Source organism: Malus domestica, chromosome 11 (assembly GCF_042453785.1).
Source record: "Malus domestica chromosome 11, GDT2T_hap1".
In the NCBI taxonomy this organism is placed as follows: Eukaryota; Viridiplantae; Streptophyta; class Magnoliopsida; order Rosales; family Rosaceae; genus Malus; species Malus domestica.
In genome coordinates, this window is record NC_091671.1 from 29,101,520 (window position 1) to 29,123,366 (window position 21,847).

Consider the following 21,847-nt stretch of genomic DNA (forward strand, 5'->3'; position numbering starts at 1 on the left):
GTGTGTCGAAATATTATACCTACACGTGGTAATTTGATCCGGAGATGTTTAAGGGTGGAGGACAATTGTTTGTTGTGCGGTGCTTCGGGGGTATCTACTATTCACATTTTCAGAGATTGCTCGTTCGATGCTTGTGTTTGGATTGTTTCCCCCTTGGGACATCCTCCTAAAGGTCGTAATATTGAGACCATTGATGACTGGGCCCTTCTGTTGGCCTCATCGCTGAAGCAAGCAGACTTTGGTTTATGCCTTATAATTTGGTGGGCAATCTGGGGGGCTAGAAATTGCAAACTATGGAATGGGAACGTCGAAGGCCCTGCATTAATTATGGCGAAATCCCTGGGTTGGCTGTCTGATTTCCTTGGGGCTCAGTCCTCTGTTTCTAATGCTACTATTTTTTCTCCATAAGGGGCTCGATGGGTTGCTCCTCTGGCATGCCATTTTAAAATTAATGTGGATGGTTCTTGGATTCAGAGTGAGAAGAAGGGCGGGGTTGGTGTTATCGCGAAGGATGCTTTGTGCCTCTTTGTGGCTGCTAGAGTCGCTCGGTTTGAGAATGTTTTCTCTCCAGCTCATGCAGAGGCTTTAGCAGCTCGTGAGGGTTTGGCGACGATAGTTGAAAAGGGTTTTTCTAATTCTATTTTAGAGTGCGATTCGCTCCAGATACAACTGCTTTGCAGGGGTAATATTCGATCACATCATTTATTGGACCTGTCATTGAGGATGCCAAAGCTTTCATGTCAAGGATCACTGGAGTTATTATTGCCCATGTTTGTCGTCAGGCTAATGATTTAGCCAATCGCCTCACAAAATTTGCTCTACAAGATTCAATATCTCAGTCTTGGTTTAAGGAACCTCCAGACCTTTTGGCTGATCATTTTGTAAGTCATTGATAAGGCTGAGTTGTGAGTTGTATGGGGTGCTCCTGCCCTTATGTGCTTGTAATGTAATCTCAAACCTTATTCTTTTGAATGAAATCTATCGTTGCCTTTCAAAAAAAAAAATGTTTGTGCTCGAATCTCTGGTCTAATTAATTATAATCTTTAATCTAGCAATCTAACTCAAAAGTTAAAGAAATATCATATTTTATCATAATAATTAAATATACTCATGATCAGTGGCGGAGTCAGAAAACTAGATTAAGAGAGGCCTTTAAGCCATACGAAGGATTGCAATACAATTAATGAGAGAAAAATTTAAAGTTTTATTTTTTGTATTGGCATGGAAAATTTTAATCGAATAAGAATGGTGGAGCTTTAAATTTTGTATGAAAAACCTAGTATTGAAATGATTATATAATAAATCAAAACTTGTAACAAGTTTTGATTAAAAAAGATTAACACAATAAATTCGAACAAAAAATTAAGGTTGTTACTTAAAATAAGATCATGCTCTAGATTGTATAAGCCTTTGTTTTATATCAATCGACAGTTCACCCTAGTTTTAATATGGTCAAAAAATAAAGCAAATTATAAGGGTAATTTTATTATTTCAGCTTAAAAAAAATCTGAAAAATGTTGACATACCAACAAGTCTCGAACCGTGGGCACTTGGAATTGCAAAAACCCACTAACCAATGAGCCACATGCAGATTTCTACAAGTTTTGGCAGAAATTATGTACATGGAAATGGCTGAAATTCCAGAATAAGCTTACTCAATGCTAGGCCCTATGTGGCTTCGCCACTGCTGACGATTTAAGTGATTTAAATCATATTTCTCAGAATTAAAATCAGTTCTAGCCAATAGGGTGTACAGGGTAGGCGTTCGCACATGACCCTAAGAAATTAGAGACCTCTTAAAACTTTCTAACCCAAACGTAAAAGAAACACAAAAAGACCGTTTTATAGTATGACTGGTGTATTCCTATTAAATAAAACAAGCCTCTACATAATGGTTCTAAGAGGCCCAATCTAAATTAGCACCCCACTTCTTAATTTAAGATGATGAACTCAATCTAGGCTTGTCAATGTCAACTATCACCAATTGAGGAAGATTACCATTAATTATCGGAATTGGATCAGCTCTGGACCTTAGTGTCCGGAGCATAGGGATCAATTTATTTGGGCCGCACAAGTTGAATACAATGGTTCCTATTAACTTTTTTTTTTTTGCCCACCACACAACCAACGGCTCTAATTTCCTTTACACACCAATCAGTGGTCTAGATGATTTGATTCTTAAGCTCCGAACACTAAGATCCGGAGGAGCAGATCGAATTCCCTGATTGTCATAATCACATGCCAATTAATGAATATCCATGATTGGACTCATCCGTGCCCTATAAATACAAGTTTTGAAGAAGGGAAAAGGATCCTCGAACAAATACACAAATTGTCATCGTATATTCTCTTCAATTCTTATGATAGGAGCAGCATAATACCCTAGTCTATATTATTCTCATGCAATTTACTTTCCACACTTGTATTTCTATTTCATTTACATTCAAGCAAATGTGTCTCTTTGCACTTGTTCTTAATTTAGTTTACCTTTTTGCAATTAACTTAATTTTATATATATTTTTTTTACGATTTCTTTCACTTTCTCATATAATCTTCACTTCCACTAACTTCATGTCCGTTGGTTGTTTATTGAAAGCCTTGCCCCAAGATAGAGAAAGAACCAAGGCCGAGGGAAGGTTCCTTGCTCATGTCTCGTTTGGTACTGAGATGATTATGAAAAAAGCTGATATCAAAATAAGCTGGGAGCTGTTTTTGTGTTTGGTAAACATTCATCTTCAGCTTTTTTTTCATAGTTTTGGGTAAAAAAAAAAACAAAAAACAAGAAGCTGCAAAACCCAGCTTTGAAAAACCGGCTTTTTTTTTCACATTTGTTTTATAAAAGTTTACCAAACACTATAATACTGCTTTCTTTTTTCAAAAGCATTTTTACAAAAAAGTTTACCAAACACTCTACTGCTTTATTTCACAGGTGCTTATTCTCATAGCACAACATAAGTAGCTTTTTTTCAAAGCACAACAATACTAAATCAGCCCTCAGTTGGCCAATCTAGAACATGTGGTAGCACGCCGGGACATCCAAATCAAAGAAGGATAAAATCACCTTCACATCCTTCTAATGGATTAAATTGAATAAAAAGATAATCATAAGGAAAAAGAAAAGGAGCTTAAACACTAAACCCCTCATCCTTCCAACATACTCGTTTGATTGTGCTTTTTAAATGACTGAAAGCACTTTTAGAGAGTGAGAAGAGAAGCCAGCCTTCATGCATACAACTTCCAAGTTTATTTGTTTATTCATACAACTTGAAAATCCTACATTAACAAACTTGAGGAGCACGTCAAAAAAGAATCCTCAAATAAGGCTAACCCCTACCGTAAACTAGCTCACCGTTGATGTCTATCTCGTCCAGGCCTTCTTCAGTCTTGTTTAAATCTCTTACTGCTGCCTCAAGATTTGCCTCCGCAACAGCTAGTCCACGTCCTTTCTCAACCTTTTCAACTTCCCTGCACTTTCCACAATCTTGTTCATGTCCAAAGCCCTTTGAACACCAGGCGCCAGCCAAGCCAAGTCAAATTTGAAGGCCTCAAGCTCCTCCCACAAAAGTTTCAGTTGCTCACATGCATCATCTGTCATGTCCTTGACCTTTTTCGTCTTCATAAAATGCAATAGCCGGCCCAAAGCTGTGAACGCCCACTCAGTAAACATGCGACTTCTCTTGCGTTGACATTCAGTCAGCGAAGGATGCCACGAACAAACCTCATCTAGCAGAGGAACGAAAGCTTTCTCTATTTTCCCTAAACCCCTAAAATCCTCGAGCTCTGCAGCTGGTGGGGAAGACATGTCCTCAGGTTCCTTGACTATGGGAGGGCCAGGAGGAGCATAAGTAAGGTCGTTGATGGCCAGCACGTAATCCAGCACTCTACGTTTTTTGTTTAAGTGCTTAATAGGTGCAGAACTACTTGCATTGTGTTCTAATATATTAATTTCAGCCTTCGAGACAGCAACTTTGGCCCTAATGATACACATATCATTCACAAGATACCCTTTACCACTGTCACAAAACTCACTTAGAGGAATTAACGATGTGAAGCCCCAGTCACTTCCCCTTTTATCGAACACATGCTCAGTGTCTGCAAAATCAAAACATCAAAGATAAAAATTAAAAGAAATTAAAAAATATTAATAATAAACACAGTTCAGTACTACATAATAAATAAATATTCACAAAGGAAGCCCATTGCGAATCTTTATATTAAGTTTTGATATGAACTCAGTTTTCATAGATCAACTGTGCCCACAATAAATAACATACGCTCAATTAGGCTCTAGTAAGTGGTTAATATAAATAACTACATTAGCAGTAAGCGGAAAGTTCAGATTCAAGGTCGAAACATTTAACAATACTCCAACTCAGGAACATAGATAGATAGAAAGAAATAAAATGGTTCAGAACAAAGAGAAATGGAAATAAGTACCGGCTTACTGCTACCATTCTACTTCCTGTCTAGTCAGTGTTGTCTTTGCTCGTATCTTGTATTGTAAAAATTCAAAGAAGTACAGAGAAAGTGGTCAGGCATGGATTTGCAAAAAGCGCATAAATGAATGCGAATCACAACAAAATGTGCCTATAATGATGCAACAATCACTAGCTTCATGCCATAGATAGGATAACAAGAAAACAAACGAAAACAAATGTGAACTGAACAACATGAACAGAAAAACAAAAGTACCCAATGTTTTTGAGTTGCTGGGATGAAGTTGATTGACCAAAGTCAAGCTGAAAGCAGCATATCTAGACCATCCTGGTGGCAGTTTTGAAGACTCCACAACAACCAAATACACCGATAGGAAGTCTACATTGTTTCCCCTTGGATACAAAAGGATTTGCCTGACCAAACCCAACAATCCAAAGTCCAAATTTCAAAGCCATAACATATAACAAACTCAAATTATAAGGCTGTGTTTGGTGCTTAGGATTGGATTGGATTGGATAACTCGCTAGATTAAGGGATGTCAAAGTAAGAAATGAAAGCCGCCTCCTAAATTTTGTACAGGTTGACGCAATTGAATGGATTAGTAGGAAACTTATCCCTTGCAATCCCTTCCATCTTTTACCTTCAAGTCAGACAAAATTTAGAAGTTGGCCTTCATTTCTTTCTCCAACATACAATGAATATAGTAACTTATCGAATCCAATCAGGCCTGATTCGGAGTCTAGGATTGGATAACTAACTAACTAGACTCAATGTTAGTTGAATGACGAAAAGGATTCCAACTTTCAATTTGTCCAAGTTGAAGGTAGAAGATCGATTAGTCCCTCCAAATCCTACCACGTCTACGGGGATCGTAAGGAAAAAGTTTGCTTCATCACTAACCTATCTTTTCGATTCAACTTGGATAAAATTTAGAAGTTGACATCCATTGCTTCGTCCAACACACATAATCTAGTTAGTTATCCAATCCGCTCAAATCCCACATACCAAACAAGGCCTCAAATCCAAGGCATCAAACTGGACTAAGGATTTAAAGCAGACCATGTTAATAGCAATGAAAAGTGAGAAAATAATACCATTTATAATCGTCGATTGCGAAAACGTCAGAGTAATGCTTGAAGTTATTCAACTTGGAAAAGTTTTGAACTTCCCAGGAGAAGTCGACGGATACAAGATCGTCCTTCACCTTCTTCTGACCCTTCGATCTACCATTTCAATTCACACCCTTAACCATGAGAAAGCAAACAGTTAAAAGCATCATCGGTGGAGACTGGAGAGGAGAGATTTACGTTTCCATGGAAGCAAAAGATGGACTATGAATCTCTGACAAAGCTCAGCTCAGACCTGGAAATGGAATGGAAGGCAAACCCTCAGCTGCTGACCAACAGTGAAAGTGACTGAGTGAGGCAGTGACGATTGCAATTACTACTGCACCTGTCCGCCTTTTTTATATGGGAATAGTTTTGCATTTATCACCATTCTGTATAGTTTAAATTTCGATATTTGAACTCATTTATCACAAATTATTACCATTCAATTTTTAAATTCATTCACCAGTGATAAATAAAATAATGATTATTACCACCACTTGAAGATGAGACACACAAGAGTAAATGCTTAAGAGTAAATTGTAGTAATGGTCCCTTAATTTTAGGGCTGGTTTGGTATTGTTGTGGTTTGAAAAAAAACTGTTTCTGCTATGATGTAAGAATAAGCAACTACGAAATAAAACAGCAGAGTGTTCGGTAAACTTTTTTGTAAATGTGCTTTTGAAAAAAAAGGCAGGATTATAGTGTTTGGTAAACTTTTATGTAAAACAGATGTGAAAAAAAACCGGTTTTTCAAAGCTAGGTTTTGCAACTTCTTATTTTTGACTTTTTTCACCCAAAACTGTGAAAAAAAACTGAAGCTGAATGTTTACCAAACACAAAAACAGCTCCCAGCGTTTTTTTATACCAACTTTTTTCATAATCACCTCAATACCAAATCAGACCTTAATCAAATTGGAGCAATGATCATTCAACTAAAAATTCATTACCATTGGTCTCTCAACTCATCAAAATGTGTAGCTATGATCATTTTTGTCAACTTCGTTAGAATTTTTTCAAAAAAAGTTATGTTGGAATGACCATTGCTACAATTGGGTTAAAGTTGAGGGACCATTGCTCCAATTGGGTTAAAGTTAAGGGACCATTTCTCCAATTGGGTTAAAGTTGAGGGACCAATGGTAATGGATTTTTAGTTGAGGGATCAATGGTAATGGATTTTTAGTTGATGGACCATAACTGCACGTTTTGATGAGTTGATAGACCAATGGTAATGAATTTTTAGTTGAGAGACCATTGCTTCAATTAAGTTAAAGTTAAAGGACCACTGCTACAATTTACTCTAAATTTTATCAGTAGATTATATGATAGGACCATAGTACTAATGGCTATATGATAGGATGAAATGATGGAAAAATTTGTGAGCAACAATTGCACTTGCGCAACGAAAAAGTATAAATAAACAAGTTTTCACAATGGCTGTGAAGGTTGGGGTGCAAGTAGAGTCGGCACTGATATTTTCGGGCCCGAATAATTTGTTGCAATCATATTGCTCTCAACTTGTAAATGTGATGTGAGGTGTTATGTTTAACTTCGATGAATACAAGTTCAATATGAAATCACTGCTATGCAATTGTGCGGCCAAGCTTAACGCCCACACTTGATAAAGTTTGGAAATGTATTTCTTCCATGGAAACATAACATAAAAGGTTACAATGACCTAATTTTGTAGTTTTTTCTTGCAAACTCCAAGTTTATAATACAACTTTGAAAATACTACATAGACAAGCTTGACGAGCACGTCAATAATCCTAAAATAAGGTTAAACCCCTACCGTAACCTAGCTCACCGGTTAGTGGGACGGCACATCATGAGTACCTTGACTAAGGGAGGGTTAGCAGGCTCGGTGCAAACCTGCCCGGAACTTGGTGCATCCTGTGGTAGGCAACTCTTCAGAACTTGTGGCCTAATCTGCTGCTTCTTTATGGTTTTATCTGACGGCTCCGAAAAGCTTAATTTCAGACTTATGGACTGCAAGCTTTGCCTCAATGATGCATATGTCATTCACAAGATATCCTTCACGGTCGTTGTAAAACTCGCTTAGAGGAATTAAAGAGGCGAAGCCCCATTCGCTTTCCATCTTAGTGAACACATGTCCAGTATCTGCAAAGTCCAAATATTCATGATCACAATAGAAGCATAACAATTTCTAATATAGAAATAAAAATAAGGAGTAGCTCATTACGCAGAGTACTTAAAATAAGTAATGGAAACAAACAGTTAGTGCTAGAGCATTAGATCCAAGAATACAAGACTTCCAGAGTCTGCAAACGTAAGACTCAAGATCAAAACAATCCACTTTCAATCGTTTCAATCCCTACCAAAGAAAGAGATTTGAAGGTCCAGAAATTAACCATCTATTTTAGCTACTTATTGCAACTGGTTAACAAACACACAGACTGCCCATAAGAAGAACGTTGCGCATAGCAAACCCAAGTACACACCAGAATTGCTCACCTCACCTTTAGCTAACATATGAGGCCAGATTACCCAAATTCGGGTGTTAGATTCAATAATGATTTAGTAATACATAGTAATGTACCTAAACAAAGGACCAAAGTCAAAACTCATTGTAAAACTTGATTTCGATGAAAAAACCATATTCTCCAAGGATGAAAACCTAACTATCCCTACCTTAAACTAAATGGTTTTATCACGGGAGTATTTACTAAATAGATGGTACTCAATTGCCATAACTTAAAAGTAAAATTTGAAAAGTTATGCTTTCAACGGTAATCACCTTTTTAGACATGAAAAGTTGTATTATTGCGCTCAGGTGATCTAATATACTAATTAATAGCAGGTAAACTATCAACCGTACTGCAGATAAGGTATGTTTTGCAATGTCAAATGCACTGGCAAACAGTTAGCATCCCCAATATACTGCCATAAAAACAAGATCCCATCTTTGGCAGAAGAAAGATATCCAGCATATCAACCTTCAGTTACACCATGTTAATTAAACAATTGTGGCTCATGCATGCCCCTTTCATTTTCTAAAGGTCTAAACCAACCACCCAGACATGCAGACATAGGAATTTGGTTTAATTTTTGACAGTTAAAAGGAAACAAGCTTCCGTTGTTATAGGTGGTTACAAGAAATAATTTTCAGACTCCAGATTAATACTGGAAACCCAACTAGCCAAGCCGTGATAAGACACTGCAGTTTCACATTTAGTAGACAACATAGAATAATAAGCAACCTAGCGGTAATAATTAATGGTGCTCGGAATTTTAGAGGAAATGAAGGGAGAATAAAGAAAGAGAACCTGAGCTCAATTGTCTTCAGGACCCAGAGAAATTACCATTTGAATGTTTCTTAAAAGGCGACGCGAAATAAAGAAAAAATAATATTGAAGAATTAGATATTCCTCAAGTTACTGATTTTCTTCAAAGGAGATCTCCTTATAGTGGAAAGTATTGTTAGCATTCCACTTCTGTTCTAAACCTAACTAATCTTTTGAACCAGAGATATGAATTTGCATTATTACCTTTTGTTTATCTACTTTCAGAGTATCTCGTATAGTAAAATTCAATAAAATGTTGACAAGGCAGTCGGCATTGATAGTAAGTGTGAGACTAAATAAAAAAGGACAGGATACAGCAACCACTAGTTGCCTTCGATAAATTAGCTTTACCCTAAAAATTATAAACTAACATGGCAAGAGACAAAAACAAGGATGAATGTGAAATAAGAAACAGTAACATAACAACAAAGTACCCTTTGTTATTGACTTGCTGCTTTGAAGTTGATTGACGACACTCAAGCTGAATTGCGCATATCTAGCCCACCCTTTTGGCAATGTTGAAGAACCAGTAACATCCAGATAAACCGACAAGGAGCCTGCGCTTTTCTTCCCCCTCGGATACATAAGGATTCGCCTGATAGAACCAACCAAGTCTAGTGGAAAACCATATATATAACAATGCAAAAAGAAAAATTTTAAGCTTGTGGATGGTACGAGACAATAAAATACCATTCAAAACAACCAATGACGAAGACACCAGAGTAATGCTTGACGGCATTTAACTGAGAGAAGTTGTCAATTTTCCACGTGAATGTCACAGATGCAGCATCATCCTTGTGAATATCCAGTGCCTCCAATTTCTTTACTCCTCTACAAACTCAAAGCAACAATAACATGTCACCGTAACACCAAATACCACACAACAGAAACTAAAAACGTAAGTATGCAACCCACAACAAACCTGAATTCTATAACTGTGGGAAGAAGAGACCTGGGCTTAGCCACCCTACAGATATCCTGGACCAGAACCGCCTCGCAGCCAGGCGGCGGTGCATCGAAATAATGGCAACCCAACCCCAATGTCAGCCCAAAATTGGCCAAAAAATCAGCCACGCTGTTTTTTTGCCGGTACACATGCTGCAGGGAGTAGTTTTGGATTTGGTTAAGCAGATTCAGGCAATTCCTAATCAGATTTTCGCTATTCCTAATCTGATTCAGCGACTTATGAATCAAATTAAACTGAGGGTGTTTCGGGTACAACTGAACCGGGCTGAACACAAGCGTCACCGCCATGGCTGAGTCAGTTTCCACCTCAATTGGGTACCACCCATAATTCCAGGCAAGCTCCAGGCCTCTGTACAATGCCCAGACCTCAGCCTCAATGGGTTTCTTGCCCGTTCCCAGATTTTCAGCAAACCCACTCAGCCATTCTCCGTCTTGATTTCTGATCACGCCGCCGCCTGCTATGCACCCCGAGCGGTAACTTCCGTCGACGTTGAGCTTGTACCAGCCATGGCGGGGAAAACTCCAGCACAAAAGCACCTCCTGATTGTTTTTATGCTTTTTCTTTGTGCTGGGTGTAAATACAAGAAAACCCATAAGTTTACAGGTCTAAGCTTTAAAGTTGAAACAAGAGAATCAGAGAGTTTGATCGAGAGACGTACCTTCCCCTGGACGATTCCGGTAACTCCAACTCGGAGCCAGACACACTCTGTAACTGCAACTCAGTCATGGTAAAAGCGGATTCAGGGGGAGAAAGACGAGGAGTTGACGGAGGCTCACACCATTTTTTCTTCACTTTGCAGGGGTTGAGAAAAAAGCGCTCGAACGAGTTGGGTCACTGCTTATGATTGTTATTTTGGGAAAGCCATCCTCCGAATCCTTTCTTCCTGATTCATCCTATCAGAAAATTTGTACTATCGAAATTTGATTTAATGCCTGAAGTTATTATAATTTTTAAAGTAGCCCTATATTTGTAGTTATTTGATCAAATTTTAATAGCACGAATTTCGTAAATTGGTAAATTAGGATTCCTTTCTGTTATTATGATCGCTAGATTCACCATTATTTTTCTTCGCTAGGAAGCAAAGAAATATTCGGTTCGAATCTTTTTTTATTTTTATTTTTATGAAGAACTGGATAGATTCATAACCAGGGCCGCATCCAAAAGGAGGATAGAAAGCCAAGCTACGGCTAACACCATTTGACCATAAAGTCGAAATACAGGGAAAATAACGACATGTAACAAACACCATGTCACCCATACATCTACAAAATAATTCTAGTTTGGGGGGCAGGGAAGACCATCCTTGTTTAAGACCCGAACAAACGAAGATGGGGTCTTCGGACCCAGACAAAGTCGCACATCTTCGCACCAGTATGCGACGCCACAAAATCTGCCACTCCATTGGCTGATCTAGGTAGGGGTGGGTTCAGTTCAAATCGGTTCGGTTTTTTGCCAAAACCGAAACCAAACCGAATTTTCAGTTCGGTTCATTTTTTTTCGGTTCAGTTTTTTCCGGTTTGGTTTAGGTTTTTTTTTTTTTTTTCAAAAAATGAAAATAATTGTAATTTGAAATTTTAACATCTCCAACACAATCATAACATAAGCATTCCAACTAGAATCAAAGACAATGAAAATAAACATTTAAAGTTCAACTAGAATCATCAATCAAGTCTTCCAAAGTCCAAATTAACAACCCCGCAACACAAAAATCGAACAAAAGTTGCAAACTGGCTTACTCTTTTTCTTTGGGGTTTCACTCAGTGTTGAGATGTAATAAATCAGGCAAAGAAAGTTTGTTAGTTTGTGTCAGGGTAAGAAAAACTGATGAGAATTTTAGATCAAGAGAGTAATTACTAAATGTTTTAACAGTATTCCTTGGTTTCAATTTCTCTTCTTTCCGGTACTTCTTGGGAATTCATATATTTTAGTCTTTACTCTACCCTTCTTATCTGCTTCACTTATTTTTTTTTAAGAAAGGAATGAGTTTCAAATGAGTGCAAGTACTCTTAATTTATAGCTCTAGCCTCTAGTCAGCAAACAAGCCAAGAATCTAATATTTCCATTGATTATATAAAATAGGATAACATAGTTCTGTATATGCTATACCTTCGAATGAAACTGAGCATTTTAGGAAAGTAATCAAAGTATACAGAGACAGATGTAAGGAACTATAAAAGAAATATATAAAACAAGGTTAGGATTTAGAGTTTCTAAAGGTTTTTTTTTAAAATATTTTGGGCTTAAAGTTTGGGAACACATTGAACTTAGCACATTTGGGCTTACAAATTGGGTTTAAAAAATAATATTCAAAACAGATAATTGAATAAATAAAATAAAAAAAATAATTTAATTAATTCGGTTTGGTTTGGTTTGGTTTGGTTTCTAGACCACTGAAACCGAAACCAAACCAAAAGAATTCGGTTTGGTTCAGTTTTTTCAATTCAGTTTGGTTTTTTCATTCGGTTCGGTTTTTTCGATTTCGGTTCAGTTTGGTTTTCATTTTTCGATTTTCTATTTTTTGAACCCACCCCTAGATCTAAATACCCAAGACCAGTCACACGAACTGAAAGCCTCGCCCTCATTTCGAATCTCCCAAAGAGTCGGAAAGACTTCCCAAGCCCCCTAATCAATACACCTATTTAGCCAATAAATAATTTCCTTCAAGTCCAACTCAACAATAATGCGGGAGAAACCCTGTTGCCGAGCCATGATACATCCCTCAAACACCCCCCGCGCCTCCGCCATTAGAACATTGGAAGCACGCACCCTCCTTCTTCATACTGCCAAGCAGCAGGAGGAAGAATCCCGAATTACCACTCCGACATGGCAGTGTTCTTTAACCCGTTTCCATGTCGCATCAACATTAACCTTGATAACCCGTGCGGTGGAGGATCCCAGCCTTGAGAATGTGTCCCCCGCTAGGTTCCGTCATGATTGCACCTTCGAGTGCACCTCTAAAAAATGGGCAATAGTTGAAATGATGGCCAGTAATGTCCTAGACGGGGAAGGGAATCTGCAATTAAAAGCTCCATCACATCTAGATTTCCAAATTGACCAACAAGAGAAGGCAATGTACGACAAGGATTTCCTCATTTCCACCACCGAACCAATAAGCCCTCTCCACACGTCCTCCAACCAAGTATGGAGGGAAGTAATCTCAGACTTTTCAATTCTCAACCCCAACTAACCTCTAAACCAAACCCGGTCCACCCATGGGCACAATAGTAAAGCATGCTTGATCGATTCCTCATGTTCAAAGCAAAAGGGACACATAGGAGAAGGTGCACACATTTTACAAAATATATTCTGTTTAGTAACTGTAGCCCCCTTAAGTGCCCACCACATAAAAAAATTTATTTTAGGAAGGACCTTAAGTGTCAATATACACTTCCACACCCATGATTGAATTGAGGTCAAAGAAACAGGGCGGAAGACCCATGTTCGGTGATTAGTAGCATGGACCAAGTGATATCTTGACTTAACAGTGAAACGTCCTCTTCTGTCGGAATGCCAAACCAACCTGTCCTTACAATCCATCGCCCCAGGAAGAATGTCAACGATTGCCTATCGATCTTCCTGAACACCCTTGCCAATTACCTGCTCATTCCACTATTTGGTTACCGGGTCAATAAGAGAATAGACCCTTTGATTCGGATCAACTACGACCCCCGAGGTTGGGACATGATGTCCATTTGCAAGGCTTAGGATCCAGTAATCCACCCACACCCCTGTCTGATCACCACTCATAATCTGGCAATGAGCCCCTTTAATAATAAAATCTCTGCCTGCTAGAAGACTCGCTCAGGTCCAAGAAAACCGTCCCCCCTTCTTAGCCTTAAGGAAAGAGTAATCGGGAAAATATCGATGTTTGATGGCCTGAGCCTAGAGAGAGTCGAGGGAATGTATAAGGCGCCAACCTTGTATGGCCAACAGTGCTAAGTTGAATTCTTTAAGATTACGAAAACCATGCTCCCTTCCTGCTTTGGTAACCCCAATGTTTCTTGGTTCACCCAATGTATCTTTCTTTCCCTCGTTCTCTGACCCCACCAAAATTTAGCAACCTCCGCATCAATGTCATTACATATGTTGTCGGGAAAACAGATGATGTTCATGGGATAGGCCGGTATTGCCTGAGCTACTGCCTTGATTAGTACCTCCATTTCGACCTGGGAAATGAATCATTGATTCCATCCTTGAATCTTCGCCATAACTCTATCCTTCATAAAAGTCAGGGCATTCGTTTAGATCTCCCCTACACAGTTGGGATACCCAGATAACTCCCAGGTCAACAACTTGTAGCATACCAAGAATATAAGACAACTTGTTCCGGAGCCCCGATGGAGTATTGGCCCTGAAATAGATGGAGGATTTTTGCATGCTGATCTCTTGTCTCGAAGCCGTGCAGAAGGCATTCAAGATGTGGGTAATGTTCTAGCAATTAAGTTGAGTAGCCTAAAGGAAGATTAGTGTATCGTCGGTAAACAACAAATGAGAGAGAGTAAGCCTGTTCATACTCAACCTAATTCTTTCCAAAAATCCCTCATCAACTGTACCTTAGATGAGTCTCGAGAGAACGTCCGTCACAATGAGGAAAAGATACGGGAAGAGTTTGTGGGAGGGTTTAAACCGCTTCCCAGGTTGTCCATTGATAAGAACAAAAAAATCCACTGTAGTGACGCATCCCATCACAACCTTTTATCCACCACAGGTGAAAGCCCATTCGAACCATAACTGCCTCTAAAAAATCCCACTCAATCCTATCGTAAGCCTTGTTTATGTCGATTTTCATTGCCAGCTCAAAGCGAGTTTTAACCTTCCTGAGTTTGAGGAGGTGAAAAATCTCATACACAACCAATATGTTATCCTGAATCTGACGCCCCTCAACAAAAGCATTTTGAGTTGGAGAGATTATCTGAAACAACCAAGGCTTTAACATGTTGGCTAACAACTTGGAGAATATTTATATGAATAGTTACATAGACTAATCGAACGATATTGGCCCACCGTGGTCGGGTTTGTAACCTTCAGGATAAGGACAATGTGCGTGGAGTTTAATTTTTTTAGACTTTCCATACCTTTCGCAAATTCCTTCCCAACCCATTCACATCCTTAGCAATTATGTCCCAAAAAGATTGGTATAAAAACTCCGTGGAAACCGTCCGGGCCCGACACTTTTAAGCCACTCATGTGAAACATTGCCTTATTGATCTCATCTATATTAATTTGTCGGGTAAGATGGGAATTCATTTATGCCGAAATGGATGTTTTGACACTGTCAAGAATCAATCCCCAATCTCTATTCCCCCCCCCCCCCGGATTTGAAGAGCCCAGTAAAGTGATTCTAGTATCACCCTTTTTACCCCAATAGATTCCTCCCTCCATACCCTTTGGGCGTCTTGGAGCTTTTCAATTTTATTAAATCTCATTCTCTAGATAGTAGTTTGATGAAAGAAGCGGGAGTTTGAGTCACCTTTAGTCAACTATTTTATTCTGGACCGTTGACGCCAGAACAACTCATCTTGTTCCTCCAACATATCAATAGAGGTAGATAGTGCACTGATCTCATCAACTTTATATTCCCAATTTTCTTGAAGCAGTACCAACCAATTTAAATGGACCCCAATATCCTCCCTTGCTCACTTGAATCTTCTCCTACTCTAATTCAATAAGTTTCCCTTATAGGAATTTAGATGACGTAGCCACCTATCACACGTGCTGTTTCCCCCGGTCTTACTTCAGCTTCGCTTGACAATCTCCCTACACCCATCCTCATTTACCCAAAAAGCCTGAAAACGAAATAGTTTCTTTCCTTTTGTCTGCAGGGGATCATTAGTGACAATGATCGAGCATTGATCAGAACCTTTCACCACACCATGACTAACAGAAGTCAACGGCCATCTGACCTGCCATCCCCCGTTAACTAGACCTCGATCAAGCTATTCCTGGACAAGACCATTGTTCATGTTTCCCCTCCATGTAAACTTTGGGCCACTAAACCCAAGGTCAATAAGCTCCATCTTCACCATAAATCATGAAAGAACCTGGGTCTAGTATGGCAATCATCGCAACCACCATGCTTATCAAACTCCCACAAAATTTCATTTAAGTCGCCTCCACAAAACCATGGGCCCTTCATGGGATTCATAACCTGTCGCATAGATGTATGAATTATATTTTTTGTTGAGAATAAAATTTGCATATCGGTTGACTCGTGCCACCATAAGCTCAACCCACCAGTTACACCAATTGGGGGAACATTGAAACCCCGATTGTAGCCCAATATCTTCCTAATTTCATCCAATCTATGGCATTTCATTTTAGTTTCCAAAAGAAACACCACATAAGGTCTAACCTTTCTTATCAGCTCATGTAGGTACCGAACTACCGTGTCCGACCAGAGACCACAATAGTTCCAAAGAACATAGATCATGGTGATTTTGCGGCTGTTTCAGGCCAGCCGCCACAACCCCGAGGTTGTTTCCCAGCCTTCCTTGCCCAAAGCTCCTCCATTTCATTCTTCGGAGCCCTGTCCAGATAGTCTCAAATGCTATCCTCTTCCATGATTGGAACATCCTAAAGGTTATCTTTTGCTAGAATGGACATTTTCCACCGCTGACCATTGTTATCTAAGAAAGATACCATGGAATCTGCTCTTTTTTCTCCCACCTTGAACCACCAAGCTCATCCTAGCTTTAAGCTTTCCCAGGCCTCAAAGATTTCGAGTGCCCAACATCCTTCCCATAACCCATCCCCTCAAATAAGTTTCCCACATGCTTAGGGTTTGGCTCCAAGGTTATTGGGATTGCCCTTGAGACTAGTTCTGAAGACATGGGTTATACTATTACACCCCCTTCTCTAAGAGCAATATCTGTCTGGGCCCAATTATTCTCCCTTTCCTCAAACGGAAGCCCAGAAGAATGACTAATCTCTTCCAACTCAATAATTATCACCCCTCTTCCACTTGGCATATAACTGGGCCCCGTCTCCAGGAATTGTCCCTTTCCACCTCATGTACACTCCACTAGGTATTGTTTAGACCCACGTGGTATGAGTCACCCTAAGGATACTTTAAGGAAACCCCTCTGCTGGCTAATGCTGGAGTTGCCCACATAAGTGTTGTCAGTATAGTTCCTTATCCCTTATTTTGTGTGCCTTCCATCTGTCATCTTTCCTTTTGTCAGGTGGTACCTCCCTAGTCGCCCTTTGCCCACTCATCCTAGTGCCCTATCTATCCTGAAACCTAGAGAGTTCCTGCTTAGTCCTTACCTTCACCGCCCCGCCCTGTCGCAGATCCCCTGGCACCACTAGACTAGCCCTTCGAGACTCCTGACTATCTCAGGGTCTCTTGGCCCTAGTCCAGTCACCATACCCCGCATCACGACCCCTTGATGGGGGGAAGAGCAATCGGTATTGACATGACCAATGCGGCCGCACTTGTAACAAAAATCTTGTAAGCTCTAATACTGAAATTCGATCCAGGAATCAATATCCACAGTTCTTGGTAGCCAACACCCCATAGTCAAAGGTTTCTTCATATCAACCATGATCTTCACTTGCAAAAAGCTCTTTCGCAAGGTCCAGATCCTTCATTTCCTGGAACTGTCTAATTTCCTTTGCCAATCTTCTTGCACTCATCTCTGAGCATAGGTTGAGAGGAAGACCTCTAATTTGAAGCCAAAACGAAACCTTCTCCAACTTTATCTCTTCCAAGGAAAGATTGCTAGGCCACATTGGCACCGAAAGTTTTTTACTTATAACCCCCCACGGGACAAGGTCCCTGATGTAGTTCGCAGATTCATCATCCTTCACAATAACGACAAAGGTATTCCCCTGGACCCAGTTAATATTTACCTCCCCTGTCTTCTTCCAAGTGGTGTTTGGATATTCTTCACACCCCACTTATTGAGGGGTTGATCAAACAAAACCGCCCTCACAAGCTTCACCCCATGTTCCATACTTGAAATTTCTAGTGAATCTTCCAATCGTATCACTAAATCATCCACCTCCATCTGCTTCATTCTCCACCAACAACCCCGATGTAATAAGGAAGGTTAAGCAACCTTGGTACAGATGTGAATCTTCATCCTTTGCACTACTTGTAGGTGCATAAAGCTCTTGTATATGCCTAGGAAACACCCACCTACTCGAATACTATTCCAGACGACCCACAAAAAGTTAATGAAATATTCAAACACAATCTTTCTAACCTTGACATTTAGATCTTGAGCTTTCGCAATAAGTTCTGAACAGTAGTTGGTGTTGTTTTCAGACTTTTATCCATCAGATCTGGTGGTTAAGGGCATTTCCCCCCATAAATCCTCATTAATATTTTACCCTCAATTGCTAGTGTCCTAACACACGGGAGTGAGCAAATCAGAACTCAAGGGCTCATTATCCTTGTACGCAGTAACCATAAACTATGTACCCAGGTAGGTAGGGGAATGAAGGTGGGAGTAATTGCACTCACAACGGAGGAAGAGCTCTCACAGAGGAGAGAAGGCAAGAACTCATCATTTGCTTGATGCCTCTAATTATAGCCTTATGGTTTCTGTATCCAGGAAAGAAAAGTTGAGGTCAACCAAAGAGATGTATCATATGGGGATTAGTGCTAGCTTTTTGGTTCGAATCTAAAATGATGATTTGCAACGAAATTTCTTTACCTTTTTTTAGGTGGTGGCCAAATTGTTTTTTTTTTCTTTATCTACATTAAGTGTGGAGGGGTGGGCTAAGCTCACAATAGGCTAGTAATAATGGGATTTAAGTTCAACTTTAGCGAGAATCGAATCTAAGACCTCTCATTTACCAGTGAAAAGGGATACCACTAAACTGTACTAATAATTGGCAATTGTATTTTTTTTATTTGTAGAACTATTTGGCAACTCAGACTGTACTGACTATTTCAATCGGATAGGATAAATAATCATCAGATAGTATTAACTAAGGCGTTTGGTGCAAGATCGAACTAATGACTATATTATTTATATTGTGTTTTGTACAAATATAAATTCAATGTTAATTATGTATTATCTAGAAACCCAAATACTTTTCAAATATTATCTTTAAAATAAGAAGCAAATGAAAGATAGTCGTCACGCCTTGAACCCAAGGTCGGTGGAAGAAATTGAACCCGAATCTAGAGCGTAAGTTAAAAACTAAATAAATAAAAGAAAATTGAAACGAACTGAAAAATAAATTATTCTTATAAAAATAACTCATGATTCTTAAACAAATCATGAATTCTTTACAATTCTATAATAAATAGATGAATAAACTTTCTATTCTCACATCTAATCCAATCTCATCTTGCCTACCCTTTTGAATGTTTAGTTCGTGAACCTGCATAATAATAGAGGGATGAGCTTCAATAGTTTAGTAGGAACATAACCTTAACACAATAAATTGACAATACTAAATAAAGTGTCATGAGATCATATAGCCAAGTATCCAATCATTATTGATAACAATGCATGAATGCAATGCAACCTCTTCGGCTACACCTTTTAATATATATAATAAAACACGCGGGTGCATGTCCCATACCGTGCATTTTACCACTGTAGTGGTGCTTTGAATGTTCTATTGTACAAACTAATATCCCAAGTTCATAAATCTTCTTTGCCAGTCAATCTTATCTAATTTATTGATGTTCAACCTAAATCACCCACAGCGACAATTTATCCCACCGATTTCCTACTCTAATGTGTACACGGGGCTCACCTGGAACTGGTTTCATAATGAATAGATTCAATTACACAAAAGATCCTTTCCAACCACCCGCATTTCCAGAATTCCAATCTCAACATTGAAGTTTAGTCATGTCATCTTTCATATGTATCATCGATTAAGCCATGTCAAATCTTATATTTATTTTTTTTATATAGAGACAATAAGACCAAAAGCAAAATGTGAGAGAAGGGGAAGGAATGGGTTGAGAATAGGAGGGGAAAGAATCATACTTCCTTATTAAAAGCAAAACACTGTTGCTTCTAAGTTGCGGCTACAAGGTGCCTCATGGAAAAGACATCGTGATATGCATTTACCGTTTTCGACTAGTTTGTAATTGATCTAATCTCTCTTCCCCTTCAATCTTATGATGTTGCAGAGAAATGGAGAGGAGCAGTGCGAGTGTCTTGTAGAGTACATGGAAAAGACGCTGGAGCCTGGAAGGTGATAGGGAAAACAGAGCCAGCGAGAGGAGGTGGGGAGAACAGAGTGCGAGACGAGGAGAATAGAACCTGCAAAAGGAGATGGGGAGAACAGAGCCGACGAGAGAATGAGACAGAGAGAACCATGACAACGAGAAGAGGCGAGAGAAAGCCTAGTTTGTGAGAGGGAGATGAATGAGACCCTACTAATTATAAGCTCTTTTGGAAGGTTTTATTAAGGGATCTCTTCCCTTCTAATCTCTCTTCCCTTCTAATCTCTCTTCCCTTCCCTTATCTCATATTTGAACAGTTACGATTTAGCCACGTTAACATCTTATATTGATTTTTTTTTATAGAGCCAATAAGACAAAAAACAATATGTGAGAGGAAGGGAGAGAATGAGATGTGAATAGGAGGAGAGATAATCCTACTCCTTTAGTAAGAGGGTGTATGCCGTATAAAATAAGTGGATCAGATTAAATTAGCTTGTCCAATTTAATACGAGAGGTGCCAAACGACTAAGTCCGTATTATTAGACCCATTTTGTCTCTTATATGACTTGCCAAATAAGGCCTAAGGGTATATGCGAGAAAAACAAAAATTATGCTTTTAGAGAATTAATTTCATAGTTTATAGTAGTGAAGTCCACATGTCAAATGATAAGTGGGAAAGGTAAGTAGGGAAAGATAAACAGGAAGGGCAATGTTATTCACACACAATTTTTTACTTTCCGCACACCCTTACTAGTTTTTGTCCATTGATCTTCTTCAACTCATTTGATCCGATTGCCAAAAATTTAAAGAAGTGTGTGAATAGCACCACCCAAATGAGAAAGGTAGCTAGCATTCCTCATTTTGGAAATGTATTTCTTCCATCCAAACAAAACATAAGGTTAACCCCTACCGTAACCTAGCTCACTAATCCATGTATATCTCGTCCATGCCTTCTTGAGTCTTGTCAAAATCTCTTACTCTTGCCTCAAGATTTACCTCCGCAACAGCTGGCTCAGCCCTCAGCCTCTTCACTTGCGTTTGTAAAGCATCCACATCCTCTCTCAGACTCTTCAACTTCCTTGCCCTTTCCACAGTCTTCTTCATACCCAAAGCCTTTTGAACACAAGGCTCCAACCACGCCAAGTCAAGGCCTCAAGCTCCTCCCACAAAAGTTTTAGTTCTTCACACGCATAGGCTGTCATATCCTTGACCTTTTTCGTCTTCATAAAAAGCAATATGCGGCCCAAAGCTGTGAACGCCCACTCAGCAAACATGCGACTTCTCTTGCGTTGGCATTCAATTAGCGAAGGATGCCACAAACAAACTTCATCTAGCAGTGGAACAAAAGCATTGTCTATGTTCCCTAAACCCCTAAAATCCGCAAGCTCTTCGATTGATGGGGACGGCACATCATCCTTAGGTTCCTTAGCTATGGGAGGATTAGCAGGGCTATCAGTAGGCTCGGTGCAAACCTGCTTGGAACTTGGTGCATCCTGTGGTCGGTAGACCTGTAAACGGGTCAGGTTTATTAGGTTTGGGTCGGGTTGAACCCGACCCGTTAAATTAACGGGTCACCCGAATCCAACCCGTTAAGCTAACGGATCATCCGAACCCGACCCGTTAAGCTAACGGGTCACCCGTTTCACCCGTTAACAATTATTATTATTATTATTTTTTTGCATAAAGTTTATTTTTTGTTATTAAGACTTTACTAAAATTACTAAAATATCATCAACTAACGGATGCTAATGGGTGTTAACGGGTCCTAACGGGTCTAACGGGTTGACCCAAAATGACCCGTTATTTAACAGATCATTAACGGGTTCACCCGTTAGCGACCCGACCCGTTAAGCATCTACCCAAATATAAATATTAACGGGTTTGGTCGGATCGG

At 39.3% G+C, this 21,847-nt stretch overlaps 2 protein-coding genes across 3 annotated transcripts; both read right to left on the reverse strand.

Moving 5' to 3' along the window:
- Positions 1–3,203: 3,203 nt before the first annotated feature.
- LOC103448358 (MATH domain and coiled-coil domain-containing protein At3g58250-like) lies at positions 3,204–5,870 on the reverse strand. Of its 2 annotated transcripts, XM_029088882.2 has the most exons (4): positions 5,745–5,870; positions 5,532–5,660; positions 4,693–4,850; positions 3,204–4,092 (listed from the first exon to the last, which is right to left on the reverse strand). In XM_029088882.2, the coding sequence occupies exons 1-4, from the start codon at positions 5,750–5,752 to the stop codon at positions 3,431–3,433; spliced, it is 957 nt and encodes a 318-aa protein (XP_028944715.1). In that variant the 5' UTR covers positions 5,753–5,870; the 3' UTR covers positions 3,204–3,430. The 2 variants fall into 2 exon arrangements, 1 of the variants encoding a protein (XP_028944715.1); XR_003766904.2 differs by lacking the exons at positions 4,693–4,850; positions 5,745–5,870 and adding an exon at positions 4,438–4,492 and having other exon boundaries at positions 3,946–4,092; positions 5,532–5,673.
- Positions 5,871–7,161: 1,291 nt separating this feature from the next.
- Positions 7,162–10,724, reverse strand: LOC103448363 (uncharacterized). Its single transcript, XM_008387617.4, has 5 exons — positions 10,474–10,724; positions 9,771–10,382; positions 9,539–9,679; positions 9,283–9,443; positions 7,162–7,664 (listed from the first exon to the last, which is right to left on the reverse strand). The coding sequence occupies exons 1-5, from the start codon at positions 10,539–10,541 to the stop codon at positions 7,492–7,494; spliced, it is 1,155 nt and encodes a 384-aa protein (XP_008385839.2). The 5' UTR covers positions 10,542–10,724; the 3' UTR covers positions 7,162–7,491.
- Positions 10,725–21,847: the final 11,123 nt, after the last annotated feature.

Coding starts and splice junctions, on each gene's coding strand:
- LOC103448363 (XM_008387617.4), bottom strand. CDS start 10,541: ATGACTGAGTTGCAGTTACAGAGTGTGTCTGGCTCCGAGTTGGAGTTA. Junction 9,680..9,770: donor CCCACAGTTATAGAATTCAG/GTTTGTTGTGGG, acceptor TTGAGTTTGTAG/AGGAGTAAAGAAATTGGAGG. Junction 9,444..9,538: donor GTCATTGGTTGTTTTGAATG/GTATTTTATTGT, acceptor TGGTTCTATCAG/GCGAATCCTTATGTATCCGA.
- LOC103448358 (XM_029088882.2), bottom strand. Junction 4,851..5,531: donor GCAATCGACGATTATAAATG/GTATTATTTTCT, acceptor GGGTTTGGTCAG/GCAAATCCTTTTGTATCCAA. Junction 4,093..4,692: donor CAGCAACTCAAAAACATTGG/GTACTTTTGTTT, acceptor TTGATTTTGCAG/ACACTGAGCATGTGTTCGAT.